The sequence below is a fragment of the Seriola aureovittata genome, chromosome 2, assembly GCF_021018895.1.
Source record: "Seriola aureovittata isolate HTS-2021-v1 ecotype China chromosome 2, ASM2101889v1, whole genome shotgun sequence".
Classification (NCBI taxonomy): domain Eukaryota; kingdom Metazoa; phylum Chordata; class Actinopteri; order Carangiformes; family Carangidae; genus Seriola; species Seriola aureovittata.
Genome location: NC_079365.1, coordinates 18160001 through 18181601, shown reverse-complemented (window position 1 = coordinate 18181601; position 21601 = coordinate 18160001). Strand labels below are relative to the sequence as shown.

The window sequence follows — 21601 nt, the reverse complement described above, 5'->3', positions numbered from 1 at the left end:
CGTGTTCAATGAGATCCAAGGCCCCAGGGTGGCAATCACCTCTTTTATCTGCCACTCTTCTGCCCACCACCACCACACACACACACACACACACACGTATATACAGGCAGATTAAATTTAATTTGCATTTAAGGTTCTGGTGTGACGAAGTCGAGTGTGACAAGGCCATACATCAGAAATTATTGCTTAAATTAGTTACCAATCGTCTCTATGTCCCAGCAACTGCTGAACACCCAGAGGCATTCTGTTCATCCAGAGAGACATCCCTACCCCCTGATGTTTTGTTTGCACAAAGAAATGCCTTCTCTACTCTGTACAGCTCTCTCTGTTAGAGAAAACCACATATTAGTGCATTAATTCAAATTTAGATGTGCATTAGTTTTTCTTTCTGTTGGCCCCATTTAGATAAGTTTGCTTAATGTATGTTAGAATGGAGGGAGAAGAGAAGGGGTGGCTGTGAGTCAGCAGAAATGTTTAGTGTGAGTCAGCCAGCCCACATCGCTCCAGCAGTATCTGTTTGTTGTTATCATTAATGTCATCATGGGATGTATGGTACAGTAAATTAATGTGCAAGAGTAGCCATCAATTAAGATTATTTTTCTCTGCACAGGGAATAATAATAAATCAAAACACGTCTGTCTCCTGCTTCTCTGCCACAGATTTGTTTGGAGAGGTGGATGAGAGGGAGTCACTTGCTCAATACGTCTCAAAAATTAGTAGCTCTGGGGAATAAGCAGATTTTTTTTTTTTTTTTGCATTTCCTGAGGAACGAGCCTAGACATTTTTCCTGACTGAATGATCCGTGACGTCTGTGTACATAAGCAGAGGTACTGCTGCTGTAGCTCTTCATCCCTGCCATCAGGTGGGTTTTTCCTCCCCTGCTGAGGTCTATGCCCTGCAGTGTGTCCTTTTTACCAAAACAGCCCCCGTCTTCCCCGCCAGTGAGGAGACAGAAATGCTGTGCAGCAACCCTGCTGACTGCTGTGTGGCTTTCTGTAGCAGAGCACCTGCGTGTCCCCTGCTGACTGACTGAGCCAAGGACAACACAGCCACAAGACCGGCTGTCTCTCCCCAAGCCTACCTGGCAAATGGGCTGAGAGACGTTAGACTCGCCCAGGAGCAGCCGAAGGGACCAAGCGTCGTAAACCCGGGCTTTTCCCCTGTTCCGTGTTAGTAAAGGACCGTGTTGCCTGTTTGTAATATTGAGGACGGAGACACACCTGGAACAAATTATGTAAAAGGCTATAAATCTTTATTGTGTGTTCTCTATTGCATGCACAAACGTAAAAAATGTGTTTTGCTTAGGTGCAAATGTGTCACACCTCCTGTGCCCTCCAGCTGAAACGGGAAGATCAGAGAACAAACAGCAGTGCACGAAAAGGTAATAAGACAGGTACACACACACACACACACACACACACACACACACACACACACACACACACACACACACAGCTGATGGAGAGAGATACTTTCTGGGGGTTTAACTTCATGCTGAATTAGATTTACTCTGAGGTTTCAGTGCATCTTTCCTTCTTGTTTACCGTTAAAATGAGCAGTATCTGACATACTATGTCCAGAGGAAACTTGCTCCCCTGAAATCTACCTTATTAGCAAGCTAATGATTATTTAGAGGCTTCCAGTTATGAGAAACAAGGAGACATGCCCTGCCTCCCCTGTAAAGTTAAATTTCAAACACTTGTAAGCCCCCCTCACCTAAATAGCTGGAGACAGCATGAAACAATAGCTAGGTATCTCCAAAATGAGTTTATTAATTCTCCTTGCATTCATTTAAATGTTCATCCACTGGACCAGATGCGCTAATAAGTAGTAGAACAAATGTAGTTGGAGAGCAGCCCCAAGGTGATTGCTGAATGTTTACACTCCAGTTAATACACCCCCCAACCCCCACCCCCACCCCCCCACAGCCCGGAGTCATGCCTCTAATTACTAAAATAAAGCCTTGATTTCTGCTCATACTCCCGAGTTTGGGGAGGACACAGTGCATGGAGAGTGGATATGAGGAGAAAGAGGAGGTGGCCTGATGCGCGCCCCCGTCTGTCGCACAGGAATAGGCTGTTTGAATGGAGGAAGGACCGCTTGTGCCAACAGCTGAGTCAAATGCCACAGATAGACTGAATGAATACAGGAAGTCCAGCGATTGAACCTTCAAAATAAAATGATTTCGTGTAACAAAATAAAAACGCTCGACCTTAATGCTCGAATGTTGTGCCAAAATATACCTATTTTCCAACAGCAAACATTTTTTTTCAAGTTGCCCTGGTGTTGTGTGTGTACGTATAACAAATGCACTACCTCGGGCCAATTAAGGCTGTTGTCATGTTGGAGCACTGCTCTCACGTGAAGGCATTTTACTAAGAGTACTAGTGATTTCGAACAAATGTGTGCCTGGTACTCGTCACATTAGTGCTATGTATTGCCCTAAAAACGAAACATGGTTTTATTTTGAAAATCTGGGTGGGAACACTCTATTGTTGTCGTGGTGAGCTTTACTCTGTATGGTTGTTACATTGGAGAGAGTGGGAGAGAAAAGGAGCAAATGTGCGCGGCGGCGGAGAGGGAGGGAGGACAGCGAGTGCGCAAATAGGCAGCCAGGCACATCAGCAGCAGCGGCAGAGCATCTTCCTGATCCTGATCTCCCGTGTCTTCAGCTTCCAGTCCTCTGTGTGCGTCTCTGATTGAGATTTCACTGCCCGGCTGAAGTGTCCAGAAGCCTCCGCCAACCATCACCTCCCACCACACACTTTCTCTGGAGCTCGGTTATTCTTAGCTCAGCTGCGAGAGACTGTCCTTCCGGTCCTTCTCTTATTTATCCCAGTTTCTTGAATATTTAATGGAAAATGGCGATCTGCGCGCAGTCGTACGGTATTTTCTGCCTCTTCACAATTCAAACTGTACTTATCATATGCGTCTCCACGCCGACAGACGGGACCCATCTCTTCCCCCAGCACTACACGTAAGTACCCTGCACTGTTTTGGGGGGGATAAAGCGGGGTGCGGAGCGCGGAACTAGGACAGGTGGCCCCGACAAGCCTGCACATGCAGCGCCGTTTACCTTGGTGCGAGGGGAGCTGCTGTCCCTGATGTTCAAACACAGACGCAGCTTCCGTCTCTGGCGCTGCGTTATGAATCTCGCTCTCTCAGAGCCCATGTTGTTGTTTCTGTTGTTGTGGGCAGTGGCATTTAATACCCACAGCCTTGTTCAATTTGTCATCGTCAACATGGGAACAGGCTACAGGGAGCACGCACAGGTGCCACAGGCGAATAACCCAACCGAGCAATAATTTATTAGAACATCCACGGGGATGAAAATGAAATAATAATAGTCGGTGTGTTGTTTTCCTGTCACGGCATGGGGGGAGAATAGCCTATCCCATTTACGCATGATGGATAGGCTGAGCTATAACGAGGCTAGTCTTAAAAGTCCTCCAGTGGATAGTGCACACGCACCGTGGAAATAATCATGTCTGTCCCACAGCAGGACACACTGGTGTTTGTAACCGGATGACTTTGATTTAGAGAACAAAACAATTAGTTAATCCCACAGGAGCGCCAGTTCTTTAAACCTCGAAGCCCCTGCACCTCAGCTCGATTCTCACCCAAACTACAAAACTACTCGCCCAGACTCTTTTCAGTAACAAACGCAGCAACATGGCTTCCAGAATAGACTCCTGCTCATTGTTGCAGTAAGCAAAAACAACAAGTTTTTGTCTGTTTGAAATGTAGACGCACTTGAGGCCGGTGCCACAGTGACCCGCAGGCACAGACAGAGGCTGAGCATCCAGCTGTGTGTAGACCAACAAAACTATTTTTTGGACTTTTTTTTTTTAGCGTACACCTGTTGGGAAATGGTTTTGCAATAATATTTGAGTTGAAAGCATAATTTCTTCTCTTAATGTGAACGGTGTAACGGTTTCACCTTGAATGACACACACAGGAGGCTGAAACATAATGTCTGCAGCAACAATTCACCACCTGTGCGTTGTCGAACGGTTCAACACAAGACTGACAACAGTTAACCAAAAATGACCCTTTTCTTTTTAAGTGAACGTCGCTTCATTTAAAATCATAGTTCAGATTTTATAGTTTAGTAACAAAACTCTCCTGTAACCAGAGTGCAACAGTTCCTCACCCAAGTCTGTGAAGTAGCCCATGCTTCAAATGTTATTGTCGCCCTGTTCATGATGATCATGTCGTGATGATCTGATGTGAACACTAAGTGTAGCCCCTAGTGATGATTAGTCAGTCAGGTTCACCAGAAGTGACAAGAATCTCAATGATTCCTCTCTGATGCATCCGCTGGATAATCTCTGTGAAATCTTTGGAGCTTTATTATTCCGGATGGCCAAGGTGACTTTCAAATGAAAATCAGTTATCCTTTTTATTACTGCTACTGACTTAAACCCACAATTAGCTGCCTCACTGATTTGATTGAGCACCATAAAGAGAAGGCCCGTAGATCATTTCTCTTACATTTGAATTGCTTTGTGCAAACAAATTCACATGGATGTTTAAATTATATGTACTGCGTTTGAATATCTGTTGTATAATCTACACTTGTTGTAAATTATGAAATGCTATATTTATAAATGTGATAGCAATATCCTCTTTACTCTTCCCTTCAAATATGCTTTGTTTTTTCAAAAGTACATAGGTTATTCTAGCTCTACTAGATTACGGTCACCATAGTAGTGACATAATGTTAATCTCATGACTTGCCATTATTATCAGTGTTCTTGTGAGAGCAGATAAAAATAAGATAAAGTCCAGGTCTTGTCATATATTTTGTGAGTATTATATCTGGTCCTCTCTTGGGTTTTAAAAACTGGGTTTTGTGTCACCCACATCTCTGTGCTATTTGCTAGAATTCGACTGTTCATTTAAGTGCATGGGGAGCTGCTGTGGCTGTCACACACACACACACACACACACACACACACACACACACACAGTGCTTGTGTATGCTGACGGTCTAAGTGCCTATAGCCGAGGAAGTGTGTCCGTAAGAAAGGGCAGAGTGTCCTCTAGTCCATTTTTACAGCAGTGCCACAAAAATGTACCTTTCCTACACCTCACCATCTGGCAGCCTGGTCAGATTTCTATGTAGTTAGTGTATCCGTGTTGTTCATGAATTGTGTGTGTGTGTGTGTGTGTGTGTGTGTGTGTGTGTGTGTGTGTGTGTGCGTGCGTGTGCTTGCGGGTACAGGAAGATAGAAATTATTTCCACATTACTAAATTATGTGGAGAAAACCTGTTCCGATAACTGGAATTTAAATGAACGGATGTACAATCTTCTCTAGGAAGGTAAAACATCATTACTTACCTCAGTTGATATCGAGCTATAGCCCCCAAATTTTTTTTATCACACATATGAAGATAGCCCAACCTTTGCCCTTAAAGATATTCCAGTGCTGTTCTTGGAATGACGAGATCCACAGCAGCAGCATGAACACGATGACGGTGTGCGGCCGATACACAGGTCGTCCATCCAAACTCATTTCATCACATTTTCTACTTTTCACATAATGCTTGGCCGACATAAATCATAATGCAGGTAAAACACCAAAAACACAAGAGACAAATGGCAAAGTTGTGATACTACATCAAACTACAAAGAGTCGGAGAGCATCAGTCGGCTTTCATGTAGTGGACAATAACAACTTCTCTGTCTTGAAGAGAGATCACAGCTTTCACAACACGGAAGGTTTCAGAGCAGTCATTGAACATTAGGCCTCAGGAGTGCATGTAATTTCCCAAACCAGCGTCTCCTGAGTTCTTCGAAATGTTTTTCTCCTTTGATTTCCAATCAGTCCAACATGGATCTTAAGTCATTTTACAAGAGGGCAGTGTTGCCCTCGTGTTGCTTCACGTGATCTGGCCTGATGCAGTCAGTTGTGTTAAAGCTGCAAGGTTAACCATTTGCTGCCTGTCAATAAGTGTGTTATTGATGTATTTATTGTTACGTTACTTAATTGGAAAATGAAAAAACCAGGAAGGAGGAGTGGCAAGGCTGCACATTGGCGCACATCTGTGTCTGGAGATTTGGGATGTGGATGTAATACTTTTATCATATGTCATCTTTTATTGATTTCACTCATTGACAGTCCACATTTTTGAATATTTCAGTGTTGTATTTGAAATGATGACATCCATTGCAGCACAATGAACATAGTGACAGTGTGTGGCAGACACACAGGTCATGCTAACTAATTTCGTCCAAGCTCATTTAATTTTCTTAATTATATTTGACTGGGTTATAGGGTTACATGAACAAAATGAATATCTCAGTAACTATCGAGTCTAATTATCTTGATAATATCTTTTGATATTTACTCAAATATTCAAAATCTCACAGTGAAAAGTTGAACTCATTTTCATCCTACGCTGTCAAATAAGTTTCTGTAGCTCTGTCAAGTTGTTATCAGTCTTCAGCACATGAGATCTGTGACCCAAATTATCTCCATATGAGAATATCATACAGATTATACAGAGAGGAGATAAACAATAACATTAAATTGTTGCCCAGCCTTAGATCAAGCTTAGAGAAATGAACAAGGAATATATTTACTACCTGCTTGGTCATAACTGGTGTTTTTTTTTTTTGTTCACACCTAGTATATATTAAATATTCCATGAAACACCAATACCCAAATTATCATTATGAATATCAAACCAAAATTTTTCTTAAGATTGGCTGGGTCAATATTGTGATGTGTGTATTTACATAGACTTACAATATAAGACCTGCACTCCTTCCTGCATGTCAGTCTGTCAAGGCTGTATATATGTATATGTATGTGTGGGTGTGCGTAGCATGTAGACTAATGAAGTTGCGTAAGAAGTCTGCCTGGCTCGGGGACAGAGGTAGTGTCCCTCACTGTTAGTATCACTGTGTCCTGCTCGGCTCTGCTCTCACTGTAAGCTTGTTTTTATTTCATATCGAGGTGACCTTTTCATAGTCGGCGGCCTCTCCCCAGCGGTCCCACGCTGCACAGTCCTCTTGGAGGCCGTCTTGCTTTCTCTTCATCTTGCTCCTGTGAATGCAGTCAGTGCGCACAATCGCTGGCGTGTTTGCTCTGCTGTTACTCTCCTGACGAGGCCCCTCTCTCCGACTTGGTGATTATGGCGAGCGCTGTCACTGCCTGGCAGATTTGTACAATTTAATAAATCTGTCTTCCCTCTTGTCTTCTGAGCAAATCTGACATTTAAAGATGACATTTGTCTCCGTCTTCATATTAAAAGACAAACGACTCTGTTGTGTTGTGCTGTTGATGCTAGTGATTAGCTATCTGCAGGCTGCTGAAAGGAAAAGGTTGGCACGGAGTCAGTGGTTGGCCCGCAAACATATGACAGAATTTATTCATCTGATTGCTGAAAGATGAGTTTTTCTTTTTTGTTTGTTTTTTTTTTTTTTTTTTTTTGGAGTGAGACTTTCTCTCGTTGGCCATGATTGTTCAGCGTGTATCCAGGTTGGCAGGTTGGCCTCTGCTGCTGCTTTAAAATGATCTAGTGAAAATCTTGATCCATTAAGTCATTTGTTGCTTGCTGGGAGATATACAGTGATGAGCTCTCGCCGTTTGATCTCTTAATTCCAAACTTGGCTCCGTCTAACGGAGATCAGCTCCTGCTTAGGGTGCACTTCTGTCAGACCTGAGCAGTTTTATTGCAGAGCCGCTGATCCCAGCCGAACCAAGACAGGCACGTTCGCTGCCAGTCCGACCAGATATACGCAAGGTGTGATGGGGGGGGAGAAGGTGCTGATGACTGGCCCAGACATTAGGGGAGATAGAAGATAGGAGAGAGCCAGATAGGGATCCAGAGAGAGGGAGGGTTTGGGCGTTTGCCAACACAGACAGAGATACACAAAGATGGGGGAGACACTCACTTTGTCTGTCACAGTCGTACAAACACAAACACACATGCCCTGACAGAGAAATGAACGCTCATGTGATGTCATGTTCAGGTGGTAATGTGGAGGGATGCAGATTGAAAATGTCTTAATTTTATTTTTCCAGAATGATTCACTGGGCTGGACGCATCGAGAAAGAGCTGGAAAAGGTTCTGCAACACGTCACCGGAACTCAGCAGATGAGATCGGTAAGTTGACGTCACGCCTGAATGTGACGCGCTGCATTTTCCTGCGTTATTAATCAGTAAGAATTTACTGGTCCTTGTTTGTGTGTGTGTGTGTGTGTGTGTGGAACTATGTTTGTATGAGCACTGCAAAAAAATGTTGTTCAAAGACATTCAGTTTTAGCATTAAAACTTTACTCTTGAGATAATTTCACCATGACTGACTTCGAGTGTAAATCAGCTTTTTTCAACAAATTTTCTTGACCCAAAAAAATGCTCCTCATACTTCTGAATTTCCAGATACTTCTCAATTGAACTTCTTTAATCCCAAATTCGATGAAACAGTGGTTTTGAAGTGAAGATGTAATTAGTGGAATGATTTTAACAAATTGGCAAATTTGAACAGCTTGTTAAGATGGACGCATTTTGCAGAATATGTGTGTCGGTTATTTGTATCTGCGTCCTCGTATGAGGCTGTGTGTAACACGTGTCTGTCTTGTGGTAGAGCAGATGGTTGAGCAGAGTGTGATTGACACTGTTTCATCATATTTCTGCCGTGTGCGCATGTTCACCGAGCTTCCAGGGTTTGTAATGCACCCTGAGATAAATGCTTCATTATTGCTGTATGGGTGAGTGTGATTCATCCAGCCGGTACGGTGCCTGTGGCAGCTTTAATGCTAGCAGCAGCAGTGGTTAGTGTGATGGCTGTTAGTATGGTGGCAACATTGATGGTTCCCAGAGAGGAGGAAGTGAGATGACAGGGATCGTGCTGGTGTAAAGGTTAACGACCATTAATGGATGTCAGGCAGACACTCAGACTGTGTGACGGAGATAGGTTGATTTTTAGCGCTCGTGCAGTCTAAACAAAACATAACAGAATGTTTACCCATCAAAATATCTGCCTTTTGCAGTTTGTGCAAATATTTTTTTCAATGTTCCTGCTGAGCAATGTTCATTTGTAAACAGCAGTAGACTTCTAAATTAATGTTACACATGGTTTCAAGGGGAAATCATATTGTTACTGTCTGACAAAAATTCTGTATCTCCAAAATGTCGTCATTTCACAAACTATAAAAAAAAGATAGTCGATTTAAGTTGTGTATGTGCATTTTTCAGATAACCAAATGGGTTTCTGAAAGGGTTTTGAGAACCATAAAGAAACAAGCCATCCTTCAGCATATCTAATAAAAGCACTAAACTCAAAGAGATGTTATTTTCACAAGTAAGTCACCACTTGTCTCCTGTTTGCTACGATTTCAACTGCTTTTTACTGGATGTATGATACAACTTGTTGTACACGCAAGCAAGAATTGTTTTCCATTTTTCCATTTTCATTCACCTGCTGGTTATTTTATTGATAAATGGATTAAGAGTTTGTTCTGTAAAACGTATCAGAAAATTGAGGACAATGTCCGTCACAATTCCTTAAAGCACAAAGTGATGTCATCAAGTTTCTTGTTTTGTCAGATGGACAGTCTGAAACATAAAGCTATTGAGATAACTGTCATGTAATAATAAGAAAAGCAGCAAACTCTCCCAATTAAGCAGCTAGAACTAGGAAATGTTTGATATGTTTTATCTTGGAAAAGAGGCTGCTGATTAATGTTCTGTCAACTGTCTAATCGATTATTAGAGTAATTGTTATTATTCAGAGGAATTTAGTCTGTGTTTGGTTTAACTATGTTGTGGTGTCTCAGGACTGCTTGTTTTAAAACTACATAGATGAATGATCCTGAGCTCAATGAGACCTAAAGCTAAGATGTGACACTGACATGACGTTAAGTGCTCAGTGGGTTTTAACGTTCTGTGGATTTAATCTAATTTACACTGGAAGTTGCTGAGGTTTCCTCTGTGGGCTCTCTCTCTAAAAAAATATTGCGTCCATCCCAGTGACGCCTTGTGTAAGGTGTCCATATGGTTGCATGTGGATGTGCTGGCCTGACTGTGTGTGCAGAGCGGGTGTGAAAGAACATTTATCATGGCCCCAAACAGGAGTCGTCACAGGGTGTGCTAAATGGCCCAGCATGCCTAGAAAAGCCATTTTCTAAATGGATGCCTCTCTCTATACGTGTGTCTGATAGAAATCTTCCCAGGGCTATGCCGGCTGGTAACAAGATTGCCTCCCTCTGCGCCCCCTTCCTCTTCATGCGCAGTTTATTCTCACAGACAAAAAAAAAAAAAAGTAAAGTGTGTGCAAATTATTTTTGAGTTTGTCTTACATGGAAAGAGACAAGGATGTACGTTGAATATAATGTGGTGTGTTCAGTTCCCCTCAGTTGAGATTTTATTTTTTCTGACAGGCGAAGTAGCGAGTGAAAGAAAGACAAAGGCCAAGACAGGGCAGCACAGAAAATAGCTGAATACATTTCGAGTCAGTTGACTTAAAAAACAACACAGAGATGTACAATATTTTGATGTGTTTTAGTTTGTTCATACTGTGTGTAAGTTTTAAAACGTCAAAATAAATAAAACCAGTTATTCAACTGCTTAAAATCACATTCTAATATATTCTGCCCAGGTTTGGTCAAGATGTTATTCTTCCTTCGGGGAGTGAAAGGAAGATAGAGGGTGAGTGATGTATCGGAGGAGTTGGAAGTTTCGAATGGAAGAGTGTGGAGCGCGGATAGACAAGGAGAGTGGGCGACTTGTAGAGCGGAGGAGGAGGAGGAGGAGGGTTTTTTAGAGGGAGAGAAAAGATGAAGAATGGCTTGACAATTGAGATGGATGTTCAGGCGGTTTTGTGTGTATATTTAGAGTCAAACTACTTAAGATGGATGAAATGATAGAGGGGAAGGACGAGAGTTGGTAAATTTAAAATGTGAGCAGACGGATGCTGTTTATAGTCCTTATCCTCTTCATTATCCTGTGTGCTGCTGTGTTTGATGTGTTACAGTATGTGGTGATGAGAGGCGGCGGTGGACACTGGCATTGTTTCCGTATCCTCGGGCTTATTCAGAGCAGTTTTAACAGGCGCACATGAGCAGTGCGCCTACACCCACACACTGTCATTACAGTGATTTGATGGTTTATCAGCGATACAGACAGATAATATTATTATGTACATATTTAGACACCAGGTGGACACACATTTACAATGTACTTACTGTAGCTGCAGAAACTACACACATGCAGAGAGATGCTCTTGTTCTAGTGGTGGAACAAATACTTGTATTATCGGGAAAAAAATTTAGTAGAGTACAAAAGTAAAAGTACTCATTCTGCAACAGATTCTCCCCTATGACTGAGATGTTATTATATATATATATATATACATTATTATATTGTTCATACGTACACATTAATCTTTAAATAGCATTTTGCTACTGAAGCTGAAAGTGAAAGTGTAGCTAGTTGTAATATATATAACATAACTACTTACCCATATACAGTTTAGTCCAGCGGCTCACAACCTACCAGTGGGTCACAATATAACTCTGATGAGTTGTAGGAAAGAAAAAAATAAATAAAAAAATCCAAACTTCTGCTACACAAATTCTATTTAAGTTTTTGGACTTGTCTTTAATTTTTGTTTGTGAAATATCAGATACCTCCTTTGGGCACAAAAAGTGACTTCAAAGAAACCATATAAGACAGTTAAAGGGAAACTCACTCTTGTGTTGGAAGCTGTTAGTTGAATTTGCAGTCATATATTGTATTTTACTTAAGTTAATCATAGTGTGGAGTGTAAAGTACCAAAAAATTGAAATACTCACAGAAAGTACCTCAAAATCATACTTAAGTACAGCACTCGAGTAAATGTAATTGGTTACATTACACCAACATCTTATTCCCACTTGCACATATAGTCAGGGCAATTTCCTCAGCTTCAATTTAGCAAGCTTCTTAAATGGCGATGCCATGCAACATATGTTGAACTCTCTCTCGAATTCATTTCAATAAGAAGCGTCTAATCAGCATGAATAATTTAGTGTGGTGCACATGACTGCTCCCGAACCCCTTGGTTCAGCCTGGCATTTCACAACTCTGCACTCTGCGCCTGTCTCCACGCCCTGTCCCCTTGCCTCTCGCTGCTCTTGATTACTGGAAACCTGAGAATGACGTACATCCAGATCAATATACCCACCAATCCACCCACGCTGCAGGAGGGCGGAAAGACACAGGGGCAGTTAATGGGTGTGGGATTCATTCAGTTTTTTACATGAGCTTCATTTTATTATGTGACAAAGTATGTTTTTTGCTCTCTTTCTGCCAATTTTGACCTTCACTCTGTGTCTCTTTGTGCTGTGTGGTCAACACCACATCAGTCAGCCCGCTGACCACATGCTGGCAGCAGGTTTATCTCAGTTCAACACAGACCTTCTTGCCTCTAGTGCTTCCAGTGCACGTGTGTATGCTCATGACTGTGTGTGTGTGTGTGTGTGTGTGTGTGTGTGTGTGTGTGTGTGTGTGTGCGCGCATGCAGAGTCTTCTTTCTTGTTGTTAACATTGCTGAAGCCTCTGGTTCTATTTGATCAGCACAGGTATGTTTTCATGACTTGAGGGAGATGTTGTATACCAAACTGAACACAATTCCAAATGTCTTTCGCGCTTCTCCAAGCCTTCCCACTGCTTCCTGGAAAAAGAAGGTTGCTCATGGCAAAGACAGCCAGCCTCGACAAACAGATATCTCTATAAAGTGCATTGGTGGATTTACTCACTATCGCTGACTACAGAAATTTCCAATAATCTGTCTCAAATGCCCAGCGCTATACTAGACATCACCCCTGCTCTCACTCCACAATCCTCACATCCAAGAGCTGATGTCAGCTTCACCCCTCCCTCCCTGTGTCTGTGCTGATCCATCAGTGGACGATGATGTGAGGGCCGATCAGTGCCATTTGTTACTTGATTTGAAAGCTCCTTACGCCTGTAGACAGTTTACAGGAAGAGTTGAAGGTCCCTCCTCCCATCATGTGCCGTTACCTTTAAAGGAGAGAGAGAGGGAAAGAGAGCTCAGTCCTCCTCTTTCAGCTCTCTCCGTCCTCCCGCCCCCTCCATCTTCTGGCCTGGACCTTATACAACAGCAGCTTGTTATCTGCCCGTGTGAAACATCACAGGCTATTTCTGCAGGATAGATAGTTTACTCTCTGGCTCCAGTTTTCTCTCCTGATGGCTTGCTTAAGTATCCCTCAGCCATTGTGTAACACACATCAATACACATAATGGTCTACTTTTACTGAGGTCTTTATCTATGTTAAAATGGATGAGTAATTAATTACTGTCTTTTTAGCACATCTACAACATCAGCAGTCCGGTCAGCCGGTGTACTAAAGCTAAACTAAAGTCTCACCACAACAGATGATGATGCCTTTTAGGAACTCAAACATTTTAATGTTTAGAGTCAAGGAGAAGCTGAGCCAAGCTGTGCTGTTAAATTACCACTTTGCTTATAGCTGTGGTTGTTTTTCTGAAAGTAATGAACGCATGTGCCTCTATTTTGCACCAGGACACCACCTTTTCAATTTGTAATTTATAATGTGCACTCGATATGCCACATCTGAAGTAGAAGTGAAACTAATCAGAGTTCATTTATAAGAGATTTTAATTTTGTCCGAACTTGACCCCTGCTTAGGAAAAGGTGTTGTTTAACATTTTTTTTTGGATACGACAGTTGAATTTTAATACGGATACCAAACTGATACTTTTAACATACCTCAGTGTGAGTAACATAAACAGATTAATATAACCTGCCAGGAATATGCAGATATTCCACTGGCTATCACAGTAGCTTCCTGGATGTCGTTGCATTGTATTCCGCAAAAGTTCACAAAACTAGAGCCAGGACTTTTTCACCGTACAACCCTGCAGTTTTTGGCACTCGCACCTCCACTGCATCAATGGAGCAGCTACATTTACATGAGTGTGTGTGTGTGTGTGTGTGTGTGTGTCTGTGTGTGTGTGTTTGTGTGTGTATGTGTGTGTGTGTATGAGTGTGTGTATGAGTGTGTGTATGAGTGTGTGTATGAGTGTGTGTGTGTGTGTGTGTGTGTGTGTGTGTGTGTGTGGGGGGCTAAAGTTGGTCTGAATGCTGCCAAAGGGGTACACTTTGGTAGTTACCAAAAGTACTGAGGTTATACATTATAATCAAAAATAAATTATGCAACCTTTTTATCTACAGTAGTTAACCCTCCATTTGTGTGCCCAAGTGGATGTAATGTTCAATTTTTAAACCTGGCTATAGTCCCATTCAGACATCCCATTAGCAGTTCCCAAAAATGAGGGGTCACCAGGGTCACACATCAGGGTCATGTAAGCTTAGATATGGTCTGTTAGCTAACCACTTGTTATTCTATTTGAAACCCATGTAACCCTCATTTCTCTGTTTGTGTGCCAACTCTAGCATTTACTTTGTATTTAACCCAAACAAAAACAAAATAAAACACACAACAAAATAACTGTGGACATTAGAGGCACATAAAACCAGTAGCAAGCTGAACGTTAAGCAGTGTGAGAGCTGGTCAGCACCATTACTCCCAGCCTCAGACTCCCCTGGGCTGACAGGAGAACAGAAGGGCACACAAACACACAGTATTTATTTTTCTGCCTTTTTATTGGTTTTCTAACACTGGGGAAGGTTACAAGGGTTCCTCAGCTCCCCGGCTTGATGGTCTGGCACTGGTTGACGCTGTTTATATAAATGAAAATACATATATCTGCAGAGTGCAGCCCTGCATGCAGATATCCCCGGGTTGGCGTTAGAAGGAATTACTTGAAATAGCTTTGCAATAAAAATGTGGCAGTTTAGAAAAAAGTAGAACCAGATTATATAGTGTCACTGCCCTGTCTCCAGTTTCATATTCTGTTTACAGCTGTGCCTGGAGGTATTATGTTTTCATGTTTCTCTCTATATGTACATCCATGTACCCTTCTCATTATCACGTTATCTCAGGAACGACTTCAGGGAATTTAATTACATATGGCAAAAATGAGCACTCAGACTCAAGGATTTACTGATTAGAGTTTGGTGGTCAAGGGTCAAAGATGAAGGTCTCTGTGATCTCAAAAAATAAGTTTTTAGCCACAACTCAAGAATTCATAAACTAAAGTTTCTCACAAATGACTAATACAATGCAATAATGAAGTGATGATATTTTGTATCCAAAAGTTCAAAGGTCATCTTCACTGTGACACCATAATGTTCTGAAAATATACTTACCACCTTTTCTATGAAATTCCTTCAAAGTCTTCACTAAATATATTATGAGTCTGGACAGACATGGATGTAAACTGCAACCTGAGTGGTTGGTGGACAGGAACTGAAAATGAACTGCATATTCATTTATTTATTTTTATTATTATTTGCAACCTTCTTCAGGTTTGTACTGTTCAGTCTAGAGTAAAGTCAGGTGAATGAAATCAATAATGCAGGCTTTAAAGACATAGTACTACATGTTGCATGCTGCGTGTGCTATGTTTTATTTCTATTCTGGTCACATTGTAAAACATCTTCTAGTATATCACTGAGTGTCTGTGTGTGTGTGTGTGTGTGTCTCTGTGTGTTTGTGTCTGTGTGTGTCTCTGTGTGTGTGTCTGTGTGTGTGTGTGTGTCTGTCTGTGTGTGTGTGTGTGTGTCTGTGTGTGTGTGTGTCTGTGTCTGTGTCTGTGTGTGTGTGTGTGTCTGTGTGTGTGCGCTTGTTGATTCCAATGCAGTGAATTACCAGGATGGAGCTGTAACGGGGGGGGGGGGGCAGCCTCTTAAGTGTCAGCACAGAACAAACAGGGATGGTCGGAGTGTCTGAATCTTGATGACATTCACTGTGGTACATTTGGTCGACTGTATTTGTGTAACTAATTGTTGTTTGATGAATTCAGGGAAAACAAAAAGCAGATGTGTTCATGCTTCTAGTGGCTTTTTTGGTAGAGAAAAGAAGGCCTTGCACTTGTTAAAAAGAAGACAATATAGCATTATGTGTCAAAATAGGATTAGAGGTCTGCTAAAGCTCCAGCCCTGTCAGAGGGAAGATGCTTTATTTTGCCTACGCTGCAAATCTTTTCTCCTTGTCTCCATCTTTCTACACTATTATTTGCAGAGTGTGTGCGTGTGTGTGCGTGCGCGCGTGTGTGTGCAATTTTCAGTGGTCTTCCAGTTGATGTTTCATAGAGCACATGACGTGTCTTTGGTGCTATCTGTGCTTGACAGAGAGAAAAAACTGGGTACAGTTCCCTGAGTGGGTTGCAGTGGTAATGTAGAGTGGCGTGATGCCCTAGAAAATTCCAGGTGTGAAGTGCTTTATTCATCCCAGTGCAGAGGGAGTGCTTCTCTATGTGTGAAGTGGTAGGTGTGTGACGTTTATTTCCATTGTGAACAAATGTATTGGTCTTTTTTTCATGGGTGTTTATGTTTGTATGTGAGAGAGTTTGGGTGCGCTGAAGTCTCAGAGGTTTTGTCCTCCTCTTCTTCTCTTCCTCCTCCACCTGCACTAGTCTGTGATTGATTGGTCACAGCTCTGAATAACTTTAATTGGCTTGCCTCAGCGGTGGGTGGTTTTCAAACAGCGAACCGCTGTGGAAGTCCTAGAAAAGCGTTTTAATTTTTGATCATGTAGGCAGTAAGGACTCTCCACTGCCATCTGAGAGGGGTCTTCAGAAGTGCTACCTACATCTTTTTAATTCTGCAGATTGTAGCTCACTTCTTGTCTTCTGCCTTGTTCTCCCTCTCTCTCCCTCTCTCTCTCACTCTCTCTTTAAAATCTGAAGGAGAAGCTCCCCCTCCCTCCACAATCTATCTACCCTCTTCTTTGGCTTCAAGCTGGACTCACTCTCATCTCTGCCTCTGGCCTTTTTCCCGGGGCTCCGTTGTTAGATGGGATTTGTGCACCACTACAATAGCAGCGTTACACATTATAGTCACGCATGTGCATGTATACACACATATACTACACTTGCAAACACAAACGCATACAGTACACAGACCCTGCCTCCTACAAATGACATTTTTACATTACTTTTTTCAGACATGAAGGAAAGATTTTTGAATTAATGATAGATTTGCAAAATGTTCATACAGGACAACTCTTTAAACATTCAGTGACAACATATTTCATTTGTTTGAATGGTTGTGATCTTGGTTAAATGTTGTCAAAACTGAATTGAATCACAAGACTGGACATATTCACTTTAACATTTAACCATAACCACAATCTTTCCTTATCCTTAATCATATCCTCACATCAGCTTCTGTTTGTCTGAGTGTGAACCTGAGTCTGCGGTGCTGGAGAAACAGAATTTGAAGGAGATAGGGTTACTCTAAAACTGCCATGTACAATCTCACCTCTGCTCCTTCAGTCATCATCATTTTTACAAAAGCAAACAGGGGACATGTTAGCCTACTGTTTCCCTCCATCAAAACATGTGGACCTGAAAGACTCCCATAAATGCAGGCTAGTATAAAATATTGATGCCGCTCAAAGCAGGATGTAGTAAAACACCTGAGACTTACCATCACAGCGACTGACTGTTTAGAGACAAAGACAACATCATTACCTCCTTGTATGTGTTATTTCACAGCAAAATTGAAAGATAATGAAAAACATTTTCATTTGGCCAACCAATATCGCAGTTTGCTTTTTTCAAACTAAAACTCTTTATCACTTGTATACTCATCAAATTGTTGAGCAACTTTCACCCAATCCAGCATGTTGTTTATGCTGCTGTGTTCTGTGCCATTTAATACTTTCACTTTCAAACAGGTATAAAGTTATGCTAGCATAAAACCAAATCAATGCTTACATAAGCCCATTGTTTATATTCATGAAAGTGTTTGGCTCTGTATAATTGGCTAGACTTCTAACCTAACAGCTTGCACAGTGAAATGAAATCCAAGTACATAGTTTGATTATTGATAATTCTGGCATGGAGACTGACTTCTTGTTTACTATTTTCTGTTTCCATTTTAAATGTTGTGCTCCATTGTTGCAGTTAAATATAAGATTGCTATTTACATTAGCACCAACACTGCAATTACTATCACTCAGCATGTATTTGTAAATAACACAGTTGGTCTAATTAAATTCAAGCCAAATGCTTTTCTTGAATTTGATTTAATTGTTATATAATTATATTAATGACTGTATAGGTGTAACTTTGAAGGCGGCGAAACTTCTGGCAATGGCGAAATCAATCACACAAGTGTATGAGTACAATGTAATAAATATGTGATTGAGGTTGCAGACTATGAAGGCCTCAATCAATTAGATATGTTTTCTAAGCGAGAGTTAAAATTTCATTCTGACTTTTATTGCTGTATAACTGCAGCATCTGCTTTACATAGGTATTGTGTGTGTAAGCTGGCAATCTGTTTTTGCTTACAGGCAGCTTAGCTTCCATTGTCATGGGGATGTGGATGGCATGTGAGTGAATGTTTGGGGATGCTCAGGAGTTAAATCCTGAAGAGTGCAATGGATTTATGACTCACTGACACAGTAAAGTTGGGCTTTCGTCTGTGTTTCGGTGCCTTCCCGTCCGCGATATGAGCGGAGGTACTCCCTGTGTGCCCGGATACATGCGGCTACACGAGTGGTCTCCTGAGTTTTTTGGTGCCGTGATTACAACACGTGTCTACGCGTGCGCGACAAAGTGTATGCATGTGCTGGTGTGTGTTTGTGTGAACTCTGGACCACCAGCTCATTTCACACACAGACAGACATCAAAGGCAGTTTGAATTAACCCTGCGTGTCGGGGCCGCTCTGCATGCCATCCGCAATTTCACATCTCTGCCGCTCCAGTAGCACCAAACTTACATACCCATTCATATTGAAATGAACAGATGGAGTTTTGCCATGCACCGAATCACCATCCTTCACTGAGAAAAGATAAAACTTCAAAAGAGCAGAGATACATTTGGATCTGTTTGCAGGTGTTGAGGCTGTGTGTCCTCGCAGGTAAAGTGGAGGTATTCGATGTCTCTGTGAAAGTGCGGGCAAAGTGCAGGGATCATGTTTTCCTCATTAAAGCAGTCCAATTGTGTTTCCATTACAGCCTTCTTGCGAAAGCCGGCTCCCTTTCTCCTTGATTAGACGCTGCAGAAATGATGTCATGGCCATGCACGTACACAGGTACACACATCAAAGCGTATGTGGCTCACCTCTTTTAAATAACCTTTAAATCCATAACAGGAACCAGTGGCCTCACCACATTGTTTGCTTGTGTGTCCAAAATGTGTTTTTTTTTTTTGATTGTTTTGACTGGACAGCGTTACCTCTCCCTTTGCCTCCAAAACACTCATTTTCACATTTTCACCTCATCATGGCAGCTAATTTAATTTGATATTGTATTTATTGATCTGGCCAACTTCAATTTCCTGCAGCGGCGTGATTCTGTTGCACGATGAAAGCGATGATGTAGATGAACAGGAGCGAGGCGATGGCGAGGATGGAGATGGTGATGAAGAGTGCCATGATGGTAATTTCTGCGGGTGATTGTGATTGTGATGAGTTGTATGCTGATTAGAGCAGTGTCTGAAGATGGCTGGGGTCGACGCAGCATAGATGAAGCCATTAGCTGCACTGTGTATTTTTAATATCCCTCAGCCATCAGTAGGCTGCCATCACGGCTATCCAGTAAACACATTCATATTTCATTAATCTGGCCTCTCCCCTCTCCTCCCCCTGCCGGCCTCTTATTGTCTCCTCTAGAGGTTGTTCAGTAATCCACTGAGACCTTACCTCATCCTACTGTGTTAGCTGCACCCACACACATACGCACTCTGCTCTAAGTACTATAGTAGGAAGTCTTTTCTCATGGTTATTTGGCACATACTTGTCTATGAATGCTAAATTTAACAGCGTATAGGACCACTGCTAATATAAATACACCCACATACTATATGTATCCACCTCTGTACTCGTATTTACAGTGTGTTGCATGCTCGCATGGGATGCTCATACCAATGGACACATACAAACATCTGTTAAATTAAATTACTTAAAACAAGTGGAAAAGCTACATGATGTCACCTGATTTCTGATGACTGCCATTTTAACATAGTACGTATATGGAGATGCTTTGTGTTTGTCATGTCTGGATTATGTGTGGGAATATTTTTCTCACATGCTCACCCACATGCCGTTTCACCACTGCTATTCAAGTCAGAGCCACGCAAAATAAGACACAATAGATGAAATGGAATTACATAATCCTAGTGGGCCTGTAGGCGGCGCTACAAGCACAGACTGAATTAAGGGATTTGAGCTTTACAGTTTGTTGTTGACCTTATAAACAACAACTGACAAAACAATCTCAACTCAACATCCTTCATCAGCTCAACTTTTTTTTTTTTCTTCCAGCTTAACTTTTAAGCCAAAGTGGATGAGAAGTCCTTAAAACTGCTCAAGATGGGCCTTTTTCTACGGCACACATTTTCACTTGTCATAGTAGGAAAAGCACGGGAGTTACTAATAACATTAGCAATGGCTCCGTTCTGTTCAGGTGTCCCACTAAGCCATGACAGCGTGACAGTGAGCCAGCACTCACAATCTACAGACCCTGAAAGTGAAGCAGCTAAATGGAATTCAGCCATCATTCATTTTATTATTTAAACCTGCGCTTTTCCTACCGTGACATGTTAAAATGTCTTCGGTGAAAACACGTGCAGTTCCGTAATGAATGATCAAACTCCATCTACTGATGAAAACTACTATTCTTCATAGGGAAAAAAAAAGACAAAAAATGTTGAGTTTATAAAGAGTTTGTACACAGGCTGTGTAAAATAAAAACTTCATAAATGAGGACTCAAACTACTACTACAACTACTACTGGATGGATCTCTTCATAGCAAACTTAGTTGACACAACTTGAATGACAGGATTTATAAACACAATCAGTTGCTATGGGATAAAAACATGGCTGCCAATAACAATTGATTATAAAAGAGTGACATGGTTTTGCACTTAAACACCTAAGGTTAATAACACAATGCTTCCATGATCAAGTTAAGAACAAAACAGGAGTCCCCAAAATTGTAATATAAACTAGTCAGATTTGGTGGTAATGGACATTTACCAATCATCAAAATTTAAAGCTCACTTTGATATTTGAAGGAGGGAACAATCTACCACGTAGCAACTTGTTACGCAGAGTGAACTCTCGCTGTAAAGTTTTCCACTTGTGTCAAGACCTTTACTGTATATCTCAAATGCCATTCATGACTGTTTTTTTGTTTGTTTGTTTTTTTTTTAGAATGATACAGAAAGCAATTATAGCCTGGAAAAGTTAATTTCAGGCCGATTTCTTGTGCAATTTATTTCTGCATGTCAATAAAATGGTAATGACTCATTGCTTATAGGGTGGCATTTCAGTTAAGGCCCGTCCTGTAGTTCTTGTATCGCACTGAACTGAACATTCGTCTCTGCCTGTAATGAAGGCTCGCTGTAAATTTTCCTCAAATGAATTATTCAGCTGTACTCAGCCGAACTGATCTAGGTGCATTTGTACATTTGTGTGTGTGTGTGTGTGTGTGTTTGTAGCTGCTCCAGATAAAGATGACGTTGCCAGTCTGCAGAGCGGGAAA

General features: G+C 41.6%; 1 protein-coding gene across 3 annotated transcripts in view; it reads left to right on the top strand.

The window, feature by feature from the left end:
• The first annotated feature begins 2548 nt into the window (after positions 1 to 2548).
• Positions 2549 to 21601, top strand: part of cacna2d2a (calcium channel, voltage-dependent, alpha 2/delta subunit 2a) — a 141074-nt gene continuing 122021 nt past the window's right edge. For all 3 annotated transcript variants that reach the window (XM_056391374.1, XM_056391363.1, XM_056391354.1), the window contains exons 1-2: positions 2549 to 2977; positions 8037 to 8118. In XM_056391374.1, coding sequence (XP_056247349.1) covers positions 2862 to 2977; positions 8037 to 8118 — 198 coding nt within the window. In that variant the 5' untranslated portion in view covers positions 2549 to 2861. The remainder of the gene's footprint in view (positions 2978 to 8036; positions 8119 to 21601) is intronic.